The 18,152-nt window shown below is 49.0% G+C and overlaps 1 protein-coding gene across 2 annotated transcripts in view; it reads left to right on the top strand.

Annotated features, from left to right (window-relative positions):
• Positions 1-18,152, top strand: part of Trappc9 (trafficking protein particle complex subunit 9) — a 510,720-nt gene that overhangs the window by 89,037 nt on the left and 403,531 nt on the right. For both annotated transcript variants that reach the window (XM_076835401.2, XM_076835399.2), the window contains exons 10-11: positions 8,803-8,929; positions 16,058-16,203. In XM_076835401.2, the coding sequence (XP_076691516.1) occupies positions 8,803-8,929; positions 16,058-16,203 (273 nt within the window). The remainder of the gene's footprint in view (positions 1-8,802; positions 8,930-16,057; positions 16,204-18,152) is intronic.

Here is an 18,152-nt window from a genome sequence, read left to right as displayed (position 1 = left end):
CTGTTGATTACACCCACTAGTGGAGACCAGCGTGGAGGTTCCTCCAGAGACTAGGGATGAAACCACCTTATGGCCCAGCTATCTTGTTAAGTCTGTATTCTGAAGTGATTTCCTCTTTTTAGATATTATACTAAGACCTTTAGAGATGTTTGAAATTTTTTAAGGTAGTGCTTTAAATGGGTAATTATGGGGTAAGATGATGGCTTAACATAATTGTTTTCATTTTAGGAGAAAGAGTTTAAAAACTTAGAAGGAACACAGGGAATTCCATACCTCGCGAGGTACACTTGAGTGATGGCTCATCACTCTGTGAAGTGCATGAGCACATGTGGAGGGTATCCCGGGGTGATTCGTGTGGCTCACTGCAGTTTGCCCATCAGTGGACAAGGATGAGGCTTGTTTTCTTGTTTTTGGCAAGTCTTAGTGTCTCCTTGTCTGTCATGTCACTGGTGGTGGAAGGTGACTTTTCCATCCTTTGAAGGTGACTGTTGGGCCAACCTGGATGCTTTTCCCGTGTGAGTCGTTAGGGTGCTGCGCATGTCTGATTGACTATTTTGGGATATCTGTGTTTTCCTTATACATCGGGCAGTCTGGGTTGGCAATGTGACAAAATGAGAAAAGCAAGAAATTTGAGCTCAGAGCTCTGATTTTGGAAATAATTTAGCCATTTGTTACTTCAGTCCTAAGCCTCAAGTTGCCCCTCTGTAAAGTGGACCAGTGACGCTCTGCGTGATGGGAAGAATATTTAGATCTGAAAAGTCTGGAAAAATCCAGCCTTGTCCCATCGTAATGTGACCTTGGAGAGGGTTTTTAAACTCCCCTCTTCTTATGTCTGCATGGGGCTGGTGGGTAAACCGCCAAGTCAGACTGTGCAGGCATGGTCCCTGCTGTGTGTGCCTTAAATGCCCCTCACCACCTAGGGGACTGACAGCCACTTTCCTGCCCCCTGCCCGGTTCTCAACTTGCTACTCAAGTTTCTTCAGAGGACCACCAAAGACTACTGGGCTCCCAGGGGTCCTGACTGACGGTTCTGTCTTGTTCACACCTATCTCCCTTTCCAGAAAAGCTTGTCCTCCGCCTGAGTCCCATCCCAGACCTCCGGGATTCTTTTCAGAAGTTTCCACTGGTGCTCTCTTCTCTGTCTGCCTATGTGTTTCCCAGGGTGCTGTCCCGGGGTGTGCGTTTCCTTTGGGGACCACCACCTCTGCTGCTTTTCCTGGTGCTTAGGAGGCTCCCTTGTGATCCGCGTCTGGTGGGTCTTCATCCTCTGGGCTTGCTTCTGAGCGGCCTGTCTAAACCTCAGTCTTGGATCATCTCTCCTCACCTCTGCACCTCTGGCTGACCTGGCTCCCCTTTCTGCTCCACTGCTATTCTGCTGACCTCGTCTCTTCTCTTTCTCAGTTCCGCAGCATGGGAGCTTAGGAGTGCTTCTTGATGTGGATGTGGTCCCGGCTCATGCCTGGCACCTCTGGGTCCCTAGGACCTTGCCACCTGTGCAGAGACGGGTGTCTCAGCCAGTGGCTGTGGAATGCCTTCTTAGCTCTGAGCCTGTGCATTTGCTTTCCCACGAATTCCCCCATCTCCAGCTTTCCTGATGGTTCTGTGTTGGGCTGTGTGGTTTTGTGAGGCATGAGCTTGCGCCGACTGTGCAGTGCTCTGGGGGCGGCTAGAGGCTTGTTGCCTCCTGGGGCTCCGCCTTGTGGGTCCTGAGTGCTGATGTTTGACTCTGGTTCTGTGAGACTGTGGTGTGCAGGGTCTGTGTCTGGCCGTGGGCTCAGGGCCATGAGTGGGGAGGTCGTCCCTCCTCTCTTTCTGGAAGAGTCTGTGGAGGCGTCAGTGTTCTCCTCTCCTGGGGTAGCCTGACCATGCCATCTGGCAGAGGGGCTTTCCTGGGGGATTGACAGACTCAGGGCCACAGTCCTTTTTTTGTGTGGTTTCCCTTGTTCCCTCTGTCCTCTGTCCCTGACTGGCATGTTTGTGTTTCTCTCCTGGCGTTTCTCTCCTTTCTTCTCTCTTTGAATCGTTTTCAAAGAACCAACTTTTGGGTGTTGATTTTCTTTATTGTTTTCTGTTTTATTTTTATTTCCTTTTTATTTACTTTGGGTATATTTTGTGTTTTTTTTTTCTAGTGTTTACAGTGGAGACAAGCAGTTGCTTTTGGCCTTTTTCCTAACAAACACTGAAGCTGTGAATTTCCTCAAGCCCTGCTTCAGGGGCAGGTCACGGATCTCCACAGCGTCTTTCCATGACCATTGGGAGATGCTGGAGCAGTTCCACTTTCTTTTAATTTGGACACGTGTGTTGCTTAACTTCTAGGTGTTGAGAGGGCTTGTGGATCCCCTGCTGGGGTTGATTTCTGTTTTAGTGTCGTCATCGTTGGGGGACATAGTCTCGTACAGGCATTGAGATTCATTTTCTGGTGGAATGTGTTCTCTGTCTGTCCTGGTGAGTTTCCCATGAGTGCTTGAGGAGGATTTAAATTCTGCAGGTTGCATAAATGTCAGTTAGGGGGAGAGATTCGAATGTTTGTCGAATCTTCTACGTCTTTATTGTTCGTTTTCTACTCATTCTTTTAATTATTTTAATGAAGGTATTAAAACCTCTAACTTGGGAAAAATTGTGAATCTTTCTATTCATTTGTTTATTTTTTAAAAAAATTTATTGTGTGTATTTGAGGCTCACATGTGATTCTGTGGATATGTATAGATGGTGAAATAGTCACTATGGTGAAGCAGATTTACATATCTGTCACTCACACATTGACTTCCTCGTGACAAGAGCAGCTGAAGTGTGCTTATTTGGGAGAAGTCCCTGACACAACGCAGTCCTGGCAGTGTGCCCTCATGTTGTATGCCACATGAACCCCTCACACCTGCCACGCTCTCCTTCCCATGTGTCCTGCCAGCTGACATGCAGAGAACTGTAAACAGTGCAGGGAACATGGACGCAGGTGTCCTTATAAGGGGGTGAGCTTCCCTCCAGGGTGAGCTTCCCTGCCTGGCGGAGGGATGATATATTTCTCATTTCTCTGGGACCCCCATCCTGTTTTCCATAATGCTTTCCCAGCATTCCCTTCTGTGGAACATCAGGGTTCCCTCTTCTCACATACCCACCAACACCATGATATTGGAAGATCAGTATAGTTCCCCCCCCCACACACACACCAAGGATTGAACTCAGGGGCATGTAACCACTGAGCCACATCCCCAGCCCTTTTTGGAATTTTATTTAGAGAAAGGATCTTGTTGAGTTGCTTAGGGCCTTGCTAAGTTGCCGAGGCTGGCTTTGAACTCAGGATCCTCCTGCCTCAGCTTCCTGAGCTGCTGGGATTACAGGCATGTGCCACTGTGCCTGGCAATAGTGCTCTTATAAAAGCAATTCAGATTTTAACTATGGTTTCCATTTCTGTAAGTGAAAGTGCCAGAATTGATTTTGAAAATACAACTTCATATTGCATCAAGACACATCTGGACTTTTCCCTCTGTATACTTATCTTTTCTTTGTCCTTAGTTTTTATTTTCTCTCAGGTTTAGAAAAAAGATGTACTTCTTTCTCCTTTTTCTATTCTCTACCTTTTGGGGACATTGTAACTGACTTAATACAAACATGGTTGTCTCAGATTATTACTTAGAAGAAACAAGAATAAACTGTGAAATCATGATGCACTGGTTTTCACGACAGTGTCAACTCTTGAAATGCCAAATGGCTTGCAAATTGTTTACGGTCAAAAGTTAGCTGACCACATTTTCTGCTTCCACAAAGAACAGTATATATTAGGTGACAACTATTTTTCATTAAAAAATGGTCTTTTGTCTGTGAGAATTCTTTAATTTCTGGCATGGAAATAAATAGCTCTCAGAGGCAATAGGTGCTCTACTTTGATTGAAATCATTGTTGGACACTCTGATCAAAATGAAATGAGGTTTATTGATTATTAGTGAAATAAATTAAGTAACTATCGCCTCCCACTGACTGAATTCTGTGCTTTGAGAATGCTAAGGTTTATCAAAGTTTCACTCCAGCTGAGGGTGTGGACAGATGTGAGCAGCCCCAGAACTGGGTGCTCTTTTACTGGTGCGGTGGTGACAGTGGCACCCGTGGTCAGGCCTCATTGGTTGGGATAGGAAGACCCCCTCAACTCTCTTCCTCTTTGTGCCCTTGAGAAGGTCATCTCATTTCCTCAGGCCCGTAAAGCAGTATTTCCAGGAAGCAGTTTGGAATAAAATGGTGTAAAGAATAATGAAACAATTTACTATGTACCAGCTACCCAGGTTCAGTGGTCCTTGAGCGTTGCATATATTTACTTCACTTCTTTTTTTTTTTAACTTGCTGGATTATTTTAAAGAATGTTATTTCATATCTTCATACTTTAGTATGCATTTCTGACAAATGAACATTTTCTTATAGAATCACGATGTTAATATTATGTTTAAAATTACTAATTTTTTGGTAGTGTTCAATGCCATTCTATAATCAAATTTCAAAGAGTTCCCCTTAGTTAATTTTTATTATCTTTCAAGGTAATAATAACGCCTTTCCCCTCTCCTGGCAGGAATTTTGTGGGAAGGTATTATGTATCAATTTTGAATCAGAAAATATTGAGGTCCTCTTTTATACTAGGATACCTTGCAGAATAACTTTGTATAGAAGTGAGTATTTGGCCCAGAGAATGTGAGTAATGAAAGACACTATTCCCTTGAAGGAGCTGGCAGTACAAAATGCTTCTTGGTTAGTCCTCAAAATTTAAAAAAATTTAAAGTAAAAATCACTTCTCCTGTCAGCACTTGAAGGCCTAGAGACACAGTGGGAATCCAGTAACTTGCACCTGGCTTCTGGGTTCTGTTCTCTGAACACTGCTTTCCATGGGAGGGAATCAGGGCTTCTTGGACAAGTGGTTGGATCCTGGGTCTGTGGCTGGAATAAAGGAGAGATGTCAGAGAGCACTGGAGCCTTAACCATAGGACCCGGGAGCCAACCTGAACAGACTCCCATTGGCCAAAGAGGGACACTTAGAACATCAAAAAGAATGTGACACAATTAACAAATGGGAAAATGAATTAAACAGACATTTCTTAGAAGAATAAACACAATTGGCCAACAAATATATGAAAAAATGTTCAACATCATTAGCAATCAGGGAAATGCCAATCACAATTACACTGAGATTTTATCTCACACACCAGTCAGAATGGCTGGAGAGGATGTGGAGGAAAAGGAACACTTTTACACTGTTGGTGGGACTATAAATTAGTACAACCACTGTGGAAATCAGTATGGAGGCTGCTCAAAAGACTAGGAGTGGAACGACCTAGCTGTCCCACTCCTCGGTATCTACCCTGAAGAACTGAAGTCATCTTACTACAATGGTACATGCAAGCCCATGTTTGTAACAGCACAATCACCCAAGAGCCAGCGTGTGGAACCAGCCCACGTGTCCATTAATGGATGAACGGGTGGAGAAAATGTGGTACACATATTACACAATGGAGTTTTATTCACATAGTTATGTTAAGTGAAATGAGGCAAACTCAGGAGCTCAAAGGCTGTGTTTTCTCTTACAAGTAAGTGGAAGCTAAAGAGGCAAACGGAAAGGAAAGGTGGGAAGGTGGGGGGGTCTCAGGAAAACCAGAGGGAGATCAGTGGAGGGAAGTGCTCGAGGGACTGAAGGCAGGAGGCCGGGGAGGTGCTAGGGGTGCTAATAGCCAAATCTACATTGTTACAGTATGTACTGCACACATATATAGCCACAAGCCCCGTGCATGTGCAACTACAATGACCAATAAAACTGTGGCACTGGGGCTGGGCTCAGCAGTAGAGCGCTCGCCTAGTGTGTGTGAGGCCCTGGGTGCAATCCTCAAGACCATATAAAAATAAATAAATAAATAAATAAGGGTATTGTGTCCAATTACAACTACAAGTAAATAAGAAATTACAACAATAAATTACAACTATACAGCACAATTACACAACAATTACAACTATAAAAAAAGTAAAGCGGTCCATTGACAACTAAAAAAATATATATATTTATATAAAAAATAAATGTGGCAGCAACTAACTATTGGTGGTGGGACTGAGCAAGGCACAACTCACTGGCCATCCCTGGCTGCACAGGCACTGTTCTCCACCCAGAACCACGGCAAGGCCTCCACCACTTGCTGGCCTCCTGCTGGTCTCGTCTGTGTTTTAGGATAAACAAATGGGTGATGAAGGAACCTTCTTTTTTCAAGACAAATCCTGAGTAATAAGTACAGAGAAATGAGAAAAATGGAGAGCCACCTTCGAGTTTCCCCAGTGAAGAAGTTGATCTGGGCAACGACATTTAGCTGATGCTTGCATCCAGCAGGAGAAAGGCCAGTGGGACTTGAAGGTGAACAGGCCATGCACCTCAATCTGGAAACCTCACAGAAATGACCACAGAGACCCAGAGTCGAATGGAAAAGGAAGCCAAGAAGCACCCCTCTGTCCTGGCTTCTGGGGATTGGATCGGCCTCTGAATGGAAGAGCAGTGAGAGCCAGGAAAGGTGGACACTTCACTGGAGGTTGCTGTGAGAGTTGGCCCTGACCCTGACCTCCTCTGTTTTGAGGCAGGGGCTTCTCCCTTCTCTACCCAGCAGATGGCTAGCATCTGGTCATGTTGCTGTAGGGAGCACTATAGACCGAGTATTTTATAAGGCGTGTTTTCCTCACAGTTCTGGAGTCTGGAAGTCAAGATCAAGGCACTGGCATCTGCTGGTTCCTCGAATGCTCTGTTCTCAGGGGGTAGAAGACAGAAAGGTCAAGCTCCTCCCCAGTGAACCCTTTCAAATGGCACGGGTCTGCCCCACCCCGACACTGTTCCCCGGGGATGCGGTTCCTAATATGTGAATTTGGACGATGCACTCTGAGCACAGCAGTGGGTGAAACAAAATGTGCTTGGCAGGGCATCACCAGGCCGCTGGAGCCGTGTGCCCTGCTGTACCCACGGGGAAGGTGAGACTCTTGAGCCCTCCCAGGGGCCTCCATTGGAGGAAGATACAAGTGAGCAGAAGCACCAAGGTTCCCTGCTGGCTAGGCCGCACGCTGCGCCTCACCCTTGCTGCCTGCTCCCCTCTGGCCAGGTCCCTGTCCCTTCTCAGGCCCTGTGCAGGGCTGACTTCCTGGGTAGCACTGGGCTTCCTCTGTCCATTTACTTCCTTCTGCATTTGGCAGCATCCCTCAGCGTGTGAGCGGAGCTGGATAATGCAGCCTGATAAAGACACCGGAACCACAAGTGCTCTGCCCACCATTAGGCACATTAGATGATTTGCAGAGTATCAGGGGGAGCCTTTGGGGCCATCTATCATCTATAAATTGAAAATTATTTGATTATTTGAAGAATTTCTTTCATGTGTGGATGAGCACTACTGCGTTGTATTCAAAAGTAATTCTGCTTCCTTTCCCGCCTCCTGCTTCCTGGAGAAAACCACCTGGACAGAAAATCTCTGCGGCAGAGGCTTTCCTGTCCATCTGTGCTGAGGTCTGGGAGTTCCCACCTTAACCCTCACTGTGGCTCCTGGCCCTAGTGGAGCCCTTGGGCTTACCGTGCAGCCTTCTGCCTCTTTGCCTGCTGGCTAGCCTGTCCCTACATGCAGCCGGATGATAGTGACGCAAACAACAGCGGTCACCATTTCAGTTGATCCAGTGCTCTTGTCTGCAGGTCACTGTCCCTGGGTGCAGTCTCTCAGTTGGCCCTGGGTGCTTCCTTCTAAGGGCACTGCTCTTTCTGCAGGGGACCGAGTCTCGGAAAGGCTCAGTGCTTCCCCTCCAGTGGACGGGGCAGGGAAGGCTGTCACTCACTCAAACCTGGGCCCCACGTCACTGTTCCGATGGTGCCCTCTGCCTCCATTCTCTCTAGTCCCCGTTCATGGCAGCGGGCATGAACCCCCATATCCAAACCCATCGTCCAGTCTTTATTTTCTTAATTTTTATTGTTTTTGTTGTACCTGGGATTGAACTCAGTGGTACTCTACCACTAACTCACACCCCCAGCCCTTTTTATTTACTATTTTGAGACAGGGTCTTGCTAAGTTGCCCAGCTGGCCTCCAACTTGTGATCCTCCTACCTCAGCCTCCTGAGTCACTGGGTCTATAGGCATGCACCACTATACTTGACCTTTTCTTAATTCTTTATGATATTGCAGTGAGAAGAGCATAGACTTAGGGCCAAGTTCATGATCTCAGACAAGCTATACCTTTTGCTTGGCTGCTGTCCCACGTCATCATGTGGAGGGCTCTCAGCCTCACAGTGCTGGAGATGTTGCAGAGTCTGAGCATGTGTCCAGAGTATGCTGGACAGTGAGCAGATATTGTTGTCACTGTTCATACTTGTTCTTCTTCTCTCCTAGAGAAAAGTATGGGCTGAGGGAGAAGAACAGTCTTAACTACAATGCTCTGTTGGCATAAAAATGTCAATCTGTGATTATTTGCCTAAGTGTCTGTCTTCTAAATAGACTGTGGACTCTCTGGGGATGGGTCCTGGCATTGTCCTTGGTACCTGATAATTGCTGAGATGTGCTGACTCTGACTTCCCTGGAGTTTGGTAAGGACTTGTTCTCCTGGACAGCAGCATGAGTCCTGCAGGGAGCAGCTGCCCAGGATGATGTATGTAGGTCAGATGAAGGGTCTGCTTAGTGCTCGTCTCTGGTGGTCACCATCCCTTATTTCTGCTGGAAAATTGGACTCCTTGGACTGGTGTGTACTGCAACAAATGAAAGAAATGAAAGCCCCCAGTTTTGCTTTTGTCTAATGAACCTTTATCTTGTTTATATATTTCATCTTCAGAGAAAAAAGACGTGACTCAAAGCCTGGAGAGCTACACATCCAAGTGCCCTGGAACCATGGAGCCCATCACTCTCCCTGATGGCCTCACCTTGCCCCCGGTGCCCTTCACCAAGCTGCCCATCGTCAGGTGAGCCAGCCCTGCGCCGAGGCAGCAGGGCATGCCTTGTGCCCGATCCTTCCCTGGTCTGGTTGTGCGTGGAGATTGTGAGGGGAGCTCCGTGTTTGCTGGCTGCAGATCTAGTTTATCACCTGGTGATTGGTGCTGGCAGTCTTGGGAGAGTGGGTGTCTTACATGAGAAAATCCAGTGGCATCATGTGACTGCTGTGGCCCCCTGCCTGTCAGATGGCTGAGCTGCCTGCACACAGGTCTCCTGTGTCCCTGGCTGCACTGTGACCACTGGACAGTGATGGAAACCGGCCTGGTGTGTGCCTCTCCTGCTTCCCGGCATCTCTGTTCTTGGCCTGCGTCCTGCTGACAACAGCGGGTGGCCTTCTCCTGCCCTGGTGCCTTTGCCAACTTTAGGCTCTATTCTCCAGGTTTTGGGGCCCTGTCCTGCTGCTGCTGTGATTTGAAGTCCACCACTGCTCACTGTCACTGTGCTGTCCTGGGGTCCCCTTTCTGGGGTTCCCTTCCTGTGCCATTGCTCTCTGTGGGCTGTGAGATTTTGGAAACAGAGGAGTGGAAGTGCCATAGCACAGGGCTCCTCAGGAGGAAGGACTGAGCCTCTTGGAAGTGCTGCTTGCTGCTCTTCCCTGGGTCCCCTTGGCTTTGCCCTGCAGTGGGGCGGGGGGTGGGGGGGGCTGAGCTGACTCACAGGCCTCCTGCCTAGTGACCAAAGCCCCTGCCTCTCTGGGTTTCAGTTTGAATATCCCCCTCCTCCCCCATTGAGAACTAAAATCAGTCAGGCTGGGTTGTGGTGACACTGTACTCTGGATGCCATCTCCATGGCAGAGGGCCTCATAGTGCCATGTGTGCAGCCCCAGGCAGGGAGCCCCATTCTGAGCCCATGCTGCTTCCTCCTCCTTGATGTGGACAGGAAAGGAAAGGGTCCCTTTTGGGCTTTCCTATGAGCAAGACTGAAAGTGGTATGTGTTTGATTTGGGATTAAGGTCATGATTCATTTTAAAAAAATAAAAGGCTAGAAAAGCCTTTCTTAATAATTTTTTATCTGCATCATGACTTAGATCTTTTTTCAATTCATAAAGCCTTGCATAATAGGACATTCTGAACTTCCTAGAACATTCTGGGCTTCTGATGCTGATCTCAGTGTCCTAGCACCCAGGTCTCTTTGTCAGTGAAACTGGGGAAGATTGATCCTGGTAGGGTTTGGAACCAGGCAAGAGAGGAGCTTGTCCTGTAGAGGCCCAGAGGACACAGGGCTGGGCACCAAGGCAGCCGCACAGTTGGGGTGTGTTCCCCAGCAGCCTCATCTCCCTCATCTATAGGGTGGGCCTGAAGGTGTCTTGCAGGGCCGCTAGGCTTTGTTCCATTTGAGTGACGTTCATGCAGCGTAGAACATGGTATATGTGCACACAAAGACCCAGTGGACCTTTGTTTCTTCTGGGGACACTGCTATACCCACATTTCAAATACTACCTTGCCTAAAAATACTGTCATGTTAACATTTCATCCCTGAGTTGTTTGAAAACCAGGCAGAAGAGTAGTAGTTATATTTAGGCAAATGCCAGTGGGTGAGTCTGCTCTAGTCCCCTTCCTTGGCTACCAGGGTCTTCCAGCCCTGGTGGAGAGCTCTCCTGCCAGCAGCTGGGTCTGCCGGCCTCCTTGTGCCATTTTGCCACCTGAAGTGGCCACAGACTGCTTTCTCAGTGTGCTACCCCCGTCAGTGTAAGCCCCTCTTTACGATTTTCAGAGACCTTTAGCTGGGTAAGTCAGTTTGGTTGTCCTGGTGACAGGTTCATGTAGCGTCATCTGCGCCAGGACCCATGAAGGACTGGGGAGAGCCAGTGTTTGAGCCGTGGTGCAGCAGTGCAGGGCACAGACCTTCTGCCCAGGGAGCACTGCTGCCCTGTTGTGGGAGGGAGCGCTGGGAAGACAGGAAAGCCACAGCCGCAGCCTGCGCACTGCCTTCTCCTGGTTTCAGTGCCTCTGGGGGCCTCTGGGGTCACCCTGCCCCTGGCCTTGATCATGAGTCCCTTGTTCACTTGGTCCGACCATTCCCTGCTCCCTTGTAGAGATCCGTGGAAAAGGTCAGATGTGTGATGGGCCTGGAGCATGGCTTCTTCTCTCATGCCTGGTGGTGCTTTGTCTTTTGAGATTAAGCTCAAGCATTATGCCTTCTGTGAGGTTGTTCTGATGGTGCTCAGGTAGCAATGCCTGTGCCTTCTGTATGAGTTAGGTGTTGCTTCAGCTGAGAAGAGTTTTAAACGCAGTCATGGCTCGGAGTCCAAGAGGAGGTTATTTTTCTTATTTATGAGGAACCTGGGAACAAGTGGCCTCTCCATGATTCTGCCTTTACCTCCTGATTACCAGATGACTTCAGCTGCTCTAGATAGCATATGTGCGTCCAGGGCAGGAGGAAGCGGGAGGCGGCAGGTTCAGGGATGTCTCTCTTTTGTTAGTGGGTTCCTGCCCCAGTCTCACTGAGTAGCAGTATGTCTCTAGAAGGTGACGAAGTCTGCATGCGGGTCTTCTCACTGTGCAGCACAGGTGGCTGAGGAGGGGGACAGGATGGCACTTGCAGAGCCAGCAGGCATCTCTGCCCCAGTACCTGCTGTGTCTTGTGGCCATCACTCAGGGAACTTCATCACCTGTCTGTTGGTGCCCCGTCTTTCTTTCAAGAGCACTGGGAAGAGCTCTTTGTCTTCTCTGGCTCCGGCCATGCCATGGAGCATGCCCACTGAGCAGGCAGAAGTATCCATTCGAGTTCTTTTGTAGCAATCAGTAGAAAACCTGGCTTAGACCATGTAGGCAGAGAGGATTTAGGGCACGTGTACCCGAAAAGCCCAGGGAAATGAGGCAGGCAGAAGCCAGTACTCACGCTGCCCCGGGACTTGGGTTCCCTCCCTTGGCTGCACCCCTGCCCTGTGTGGGGCATTCGTTTTCAGCCCCAGGAGGCATCAGAGTGGCAGCAGCAGTTCTAGACCTTGCATCCTCTTCCTATAGTGTCCAAGAAGAGAGAGAGGTAGCCTTTGGGGACATCCATGAAGGAGTCTGGGTCCCCTTGTTTCCCACTGCCTCTCATTGGGACTCGGACTGCCTTGGAGAGTACCTGTGGTATCCTAAAGTAAAGCCCAAGAACTGGGGCCCAGGAGGAGGGGAGCAGAGCAGCCAGGGCCGAGTGGGCGGTGCCCAAGTCCCCTCCCCACCATGCTGCCCTGGACAGGAAGCGCAGGCTTGGCCTCCGCCTGGTGACATGGACCCACAGAGACATGGTGCTGAGTGGCAGCTGCCTCCCTGGGGAACCCTGACAGAAGTCCCTGGGAGCTGGGCGTGAGCCTGGCTACAGGCTGCCCTCGTCTTCCCTGGACCTGGCTCTTCTGACCCAGAGGGCTGGCCACATGTTCCTGCAGATAGGTCTGTTTTATCCCAGATGCATTTTTCACCGGAGAGAATGCCCACTTTCCTGGGTGTTCCAGGTTTATTTTGGGGCTGTCCTCCTGAGTCTTTGTCATTTGGAAATAGAAAGAATTGAATGAGTGTGATGTTCTTGTCCCATGTCCCTCAGCCTCACACTTCTCTTTTCCTTGTCAAAACAGGATCCTTTTCCTCCATAGGGGTGCCGTGGCTCTTCTGTGAACTGGCTGGACCCTGCGTGCCCTTTTCTGTTTCCCTGTGGTGACTTGGGAGGGGTGCTGCATGCTGAAGGTTCAGGGAGAGTACGGCAGTCTCGTGGTGTTGGGGCGTCCCTTTGTGCCTGACATCAGCACATCCCTTTCTGTAACAGGAGAGACATGCTGTACATTTCACAGTCCACGTCTAGGACCTGTGCGCAGTAATCCTGTGCCCTTCTCGGAGCCCCGTTTCCTCTGCCCTAACTGGGACTGAGGGTTCCTCCTTTCCTTCCTCCCACAGGTGAGCGCTGAATGCTCTAAGGTGCTCCTGAGCCGCAGAGCTCTCCTCTCCACAGGTGTGGTTTCCTGTGGGAGCCTGGGGAGCTTTGCCTTGCTTTAGAGGTCTCTCCACTCTTCCCTCTGAGTTATCCCATCTTTGTACATTTAGATTAAATTAACTGGATGAGGTTCAGAGGTCTCCCAGGAATGCTGAAAGGTAGCTTTACTTATTTTTGGAAGTTCATATTATCTAAAACCAGAAAGTGATGGCCAGAAACGGGAAAAGGTGTGATTCGATATTACCAGCAAGAAGGAAAACTGGTTGGTTATGAGGTCCTCTGTCCCTCGTGAGCAGACGTGGACCCTTTACACTGGGGATGTGCAGTTCGCCCAGAGGATGAGGGACGTGGTCCTCAGGCATCTGGCTTGCTCAGCTACATGGTGGAACATGCAGAGCAGTGGGCGCACGGGCCGCAGCAGGCCTTCCTCCAGGAATGTGCTGCCCACGGGTGGTGAGCCTTTGGCAGGAGTTGGGCAGCAGAGTTCGGAGCCTTACTCTGAGGCGTCAGAAGAGGGCAGGTCACTGACGGGGTACCTGTCAGTGCTGGTGCCCAGCAGGCCTCCCGTAAGCCGTGGGGACTGTTAAGGACTGGGGCTGCAGGTGGGGTTTTCTGACTCCACCACAGGGAGGCCAGGCGGAAGCTGTGGGTGGGGCGAGGTCTTCCCTTAGAAACAGGTCTGGGATGGTTGGAATGTATTAAACCAGTGCCTCCAAGTCCAGTGTCCAGGAAGGTGGGCTTTGCCAGTTTAATTTGAAAAATTCAAGACAGATATCGCAAGTTCCTCCTATAGATGCAGGGAGAGTGTTTGAGGGCTATAGCTCCTGCTTGCATTACAGAATTAATTGGTTAAAAATGTCTAAAATTGTTAGATACAAGCTAATTTACTATCGGAGATGTCCCAAACTGTGATTTTTCTTTCTTTCTTTTTTTTTTTTTTTATACAGTAGATATTTGGAACCATTTTCTTTTCTGTTGAGGTCTTCCTTTGTTTTTGACAGTAAAACCATCTTAGCAAATTATAGGAAGAGCTCACCTGCTCTCCAAGGCCTGGAAACATGAACTAGGCTCACCCCAAAGTGTTTTTGTGTAATTATGATGCAGATTAATAAGGAAAATAAGCCAAAATACAGCACTGTTTAATTCTATTCCCAAATTCACTTCATCAAATGTGCCTTGAGAACTCTAAGTGGGCCTGGCCTCAGCTGACCGTTCTGGGCTCAGCAGTGGTCAAGTGTGACCTCAGCTACCAAGAGGCTGCCAGGTCTATTGCCAGTTACAGCAGCTGGCAGACAGTTAAGGTCCCAAGTGGTCTTAGTTTATTCCTTATAGGAGTCTCCACAAAGAGAGGAAGTGTGTATACGAGAGTCAAGAGGAATATTTTTTGTGTTCCAGAGTATTTTGTTGTGGATTTTTTGGAGACTGTTTAATATGTTTATTGCTTCTTTTTATGGAAAAGTTCATTTGCCCTCTCATAGTTTTTTTTTTTTCTCTTATGTTGTGGATTATTAAAGAAGAAATTGGAATTGAGTTTAGGTTTCATTTTCAGTTAACCAATGAGTCTTTAATTGAGGAATGGAAATGAGGGGGGCTGGGGACTCATCAATTGTTTTTTTGATGAACATTGATTTCCCACAACCTGGAAAAGAGCTCTGGAGTTAATGAAGGCATTTAAATTAATAAAGATCCAGCCAAGCAGCCAGAGTGAGTTTTGAGTTGCTTGGGTGCATTTAAACTTAAACTTTTTAGGTTAATTTTACCATCTGGGGAAGCAGTCTAGGCATTTATTCAAAAGAGGCTAAGAGCTGATTAGGGTGGTACATGCCTATCATCCCAGCAACTCTAGGGGCTGAGATAGGAGGATTATGAGTTTGAGACCGGCCTGGGTAACTTAATGAGTCCCTGTTTCAAAATAAAAAATAAGAAGAGCTGGGGGTGTAGCTCAGTTGCTTTAGGTGTCTGAGGCCTTCCAGCTGAGAGAGGGGGTCATCTCTGGACCCTGTAAGGTGGTGTCTATTAGCCAGAGGTCAGGCTCTGCTGAGGCAGGAAAGCTGACTCCAACGCCTCACTGACTGACTGCACAAAACTGTCCACTCACACAGGCCTAGTGTGAGTCAGGCTGTTGTCTAGGCGTTTGACCTCGTGGGTTGCTCAGTGACCTAGGCCGTGCTGCCTTGGTCTCCATCGTCTTAACACTTGGCCTCCAGGACTGCCACGTGGCAGGAGAGCACTGGGGCTGGCTCATGGCTTCAGAATGCTGCATCCGAGTGTGGCTTCTGCTCAGCCCACGGCCCGGGCTGCACAGGTGGCTTCACCTTCCTGCAGAGAGGTGAGGAGGCGGGGTGGGGAGGGCATGCCGCCATCTCAGTCAGTAAGTGTCCTCACCAGACCTCCCAGTGCCCCCATGTCTACCCCTTGTTCTTTCATTCTCAGGCCTAGGAATGTTCCAGATCTTAACTACCATCTGGCCTTACTGTCATAAAGGAGGTTTATATGCAGTGTCTCTCGTCCTCATCAATTCCAGGTGTGGGGTCTTGAGCAGCAGAGGTCACCTCCCTTGGTCAGTTTCCCAGTTGGTAATGTGGAGACAGAGTCAGTACTGAAGCCACAGAAGTGGTTGTGATGTTTAATTGAGATTGTTCCTATGATAGTGCCTGTGAATGTGCACACTACTGGTAAGACCTCAGTAGATGCTGGGCTCTTGGGGTGGGACACTTACCTCTGCAGGCGTGAGCAGTCCCTCGTGTGGACAAAGCAGGGGTGCTTTTAGTCTGCAGACCAGGCTCTCTCCTACTTGTTCTGGGCTGGCTGTCAGGAGAGGGAGACGTGAGAGAAGAGAGCTTTCCAGTCCTCACCCTAGTTCCACGTGTGAGGTACTGGCCCCATCTGCATCCTGTAGACAGGAACCCACTTTGGAGAAGGCAAGGCCATGTCCAGAGGTGTGCAGCTGGAGAGCAGGGGTGGGGGCTGCAGCCTGGCCCTTCTCATTGTGAACTGTGCATAAGCCCAGGCACAGAGGCAGTGGGGCAGCCCTGAGCGGAGTCCAGCTGCCTGTCCTGCTGGCATGAGTGCCCTCCCTTCCACTAGTGGGCCTTGGTTTTCTTTCCTGTGGTGTTTAGTAAGGTCTGTCCTGAAACCAAGCCACCGAGGCCATTGATGCATTTGTGCTCTGTTTGAAATGACAGGTGTGTGAAGCTGCTGAGCCTTCCTACCAGCCTTCGGCCCCAGAAGATGAAGAGCTTGCTGGGCCAGAGCGTGTCGACCAAGAGCCCGTTCATCTATTCACCAATCATTGCACACAACCGTGGAGAGGAACGGAGCAAGAAAATAGGTAGGATCTTTTGTTCCCACCTTTTCACTGTGCCCGGCTCTTTGTTTTTAGTGGATTTCTGGAATTTTAGGGCAGAATTTCAGACTGGCTCACCTGTGTGTGCATGTGTGCATGTGTATGTACATTTTAGGGTGGGCTCCATGTTGCATCCTAGTCACTTTATCAGGAGGGACAGAGTCCAGTAGTGATGGCACAGTCTCATGTGCTCACTGTAGGGCTGGGTCTTTCTGTGTTCTAGATTCAATATTTGAAAATCTATTTTATTAAAGGTGATTTTGTGGAAGTTCTAGAAACCAGAAAGACCCAGGTCATCACAGAGAGACAGTGAGCACATGATGTACATCTCTTCTGGACTCTGTCTCTCTGATAAAGTGACTAGGATGCAACCATGGGACCACCCTCCTGACCTTATCTGAGCCTAGTCACCTCCTGAAGGCCCAGCCTTGAAACGCCAGCACTGGATTCAGTTTCCATTCCCTTAATACTTCATAGTGGAGGTCAAGTTCTACCTACGAACCCTTGGACCCCTGCCACCCGTGTCCAAACCACGGCAGTACTTTGTGAATTATATGAGCTAGTCCACTTTTTTATGGAGCAGGCTTTGTGTTGGGTGATTTTGTCCTGCTGGAGGCCAAGGTGGGTGCTGGTGTGGCTAGGCTGTGATGGTTGGTAGGTGAGGGCACAGAGGCACTTTGGACTTAGGAAGAGCTTGTGGGGATGTGAGATGAGAAGCTGTGTCACAAAGTCCCTGCCCTGGACAGCTCCTCCCATTCAGTTCATGCAGGCGGGACACAGGACAGGGTGCTGAAGGGTGAGACAGTGTGGATGGAGGTTCTTGAGAGCTGTGGCCCTGGCGGCCCTCTGCCAGCACCTGGTTACCTATTGCTGAACTCAGGCAAACAGCGAGTGCCATTCCCTGGGAGCAGGATCCATGCAGACGCTGGGCCACCATGAAGAGGAGTGCCCTGGCTCCGCCCATGCCAGCGTTCCCTGTTGAAGCCAGAGGAAAGTGAAGGGAGAGTCGAGGGGCAATGCCTTGAAGAGCGCAGCCAGTGCCAGCATGCAAGGGTTTCTGAAGACATGACCCCACTTGTTGGCAGCTTTCCCTTGGTGTGTGTCATGTGTGTGCGCCATGTGCGTGCCATGTGTGTGTGCCATGGTGACTTAGAGTTGTGTGGGGTGAGACATCCCCCAGGGCAGCAGTGCGTTCATGGGGTTCAGTGCAGAACAAAAACATAGGCCCTTTATTGAGAAAGTATTAAGAATTTGTATACTACAAGAGCCAAGCATACAGCACATACGGGGCCTGTAAACATGGGCCTGGTGCCACTGACTGCTGGATTGCAGGTCCCTGAGGCCAGCCCGGTCCCTTTATTTTTCCTCTTCCATTCTAGGAATTGTTGAGGCTTCTTATTATGAAAATCCTTGTGTTTGCGTAAGAGGCTGGAGCAGACTGGACCCTCAGATTCTCACAGCTGCTTGGTGCTGATGCAGCCAGTGCTGCTCTCTACCTGAGTACAGGTGGGGAGGTTTAGACTGGATGCAAATTACCTGCCTTGGGCCAGAGAGCCAGTAGGTGGCAGAGCCCAGTCTCCATCCCATGACTTGATGCCCGGGGAGTTTTCCCACTGTGAGGTGGCTCTTCATGGGACCAATAAGCACCTGTTCACTTGGTTGGAGGATGAATTTATGGTTGATATAAGAGTGTTTTTCTGAGCTATCAGAAGGTTCAGCAAAAAATGCACATTATTTGTTGAATATCCATAGGAAAAATCAATTTGTATTCTACAGCTTCTAATATCTTTTGGGCAATAGCCTGACCAGAGAGTACCTACCTGGAGGCTTGAAGAATCACCCATCTTTAATCTGAATTCCTAATTCTGTACCCGAGTCTGTGTAGCTACTGGGGATGTTACCATTACAGCAGGGCTTGCAGATGCAAGAAATAG

The sequence above is a fragment of the Callospermophilus lateralis genome, chromosome 16, assembly GCF_048772815.1.
Source record: "Callospermophilus lateralis isolate mCalLat2 chromosome 16, mCalLat2.hap1, whole genome shotgun sequence".
Classification (NCBI taxonomy): Eukaryota; Metazoa; Chordata; class Mammalia; order Rodentia; family Sciuridae; genus Callospermophilus; species Callospermophilus lateralis.
The sequence above is the reverse complement of the archived record's forward strand: the minus strand, read 5'-3'. Positions and strand labels throughout refer to the sequence as shown.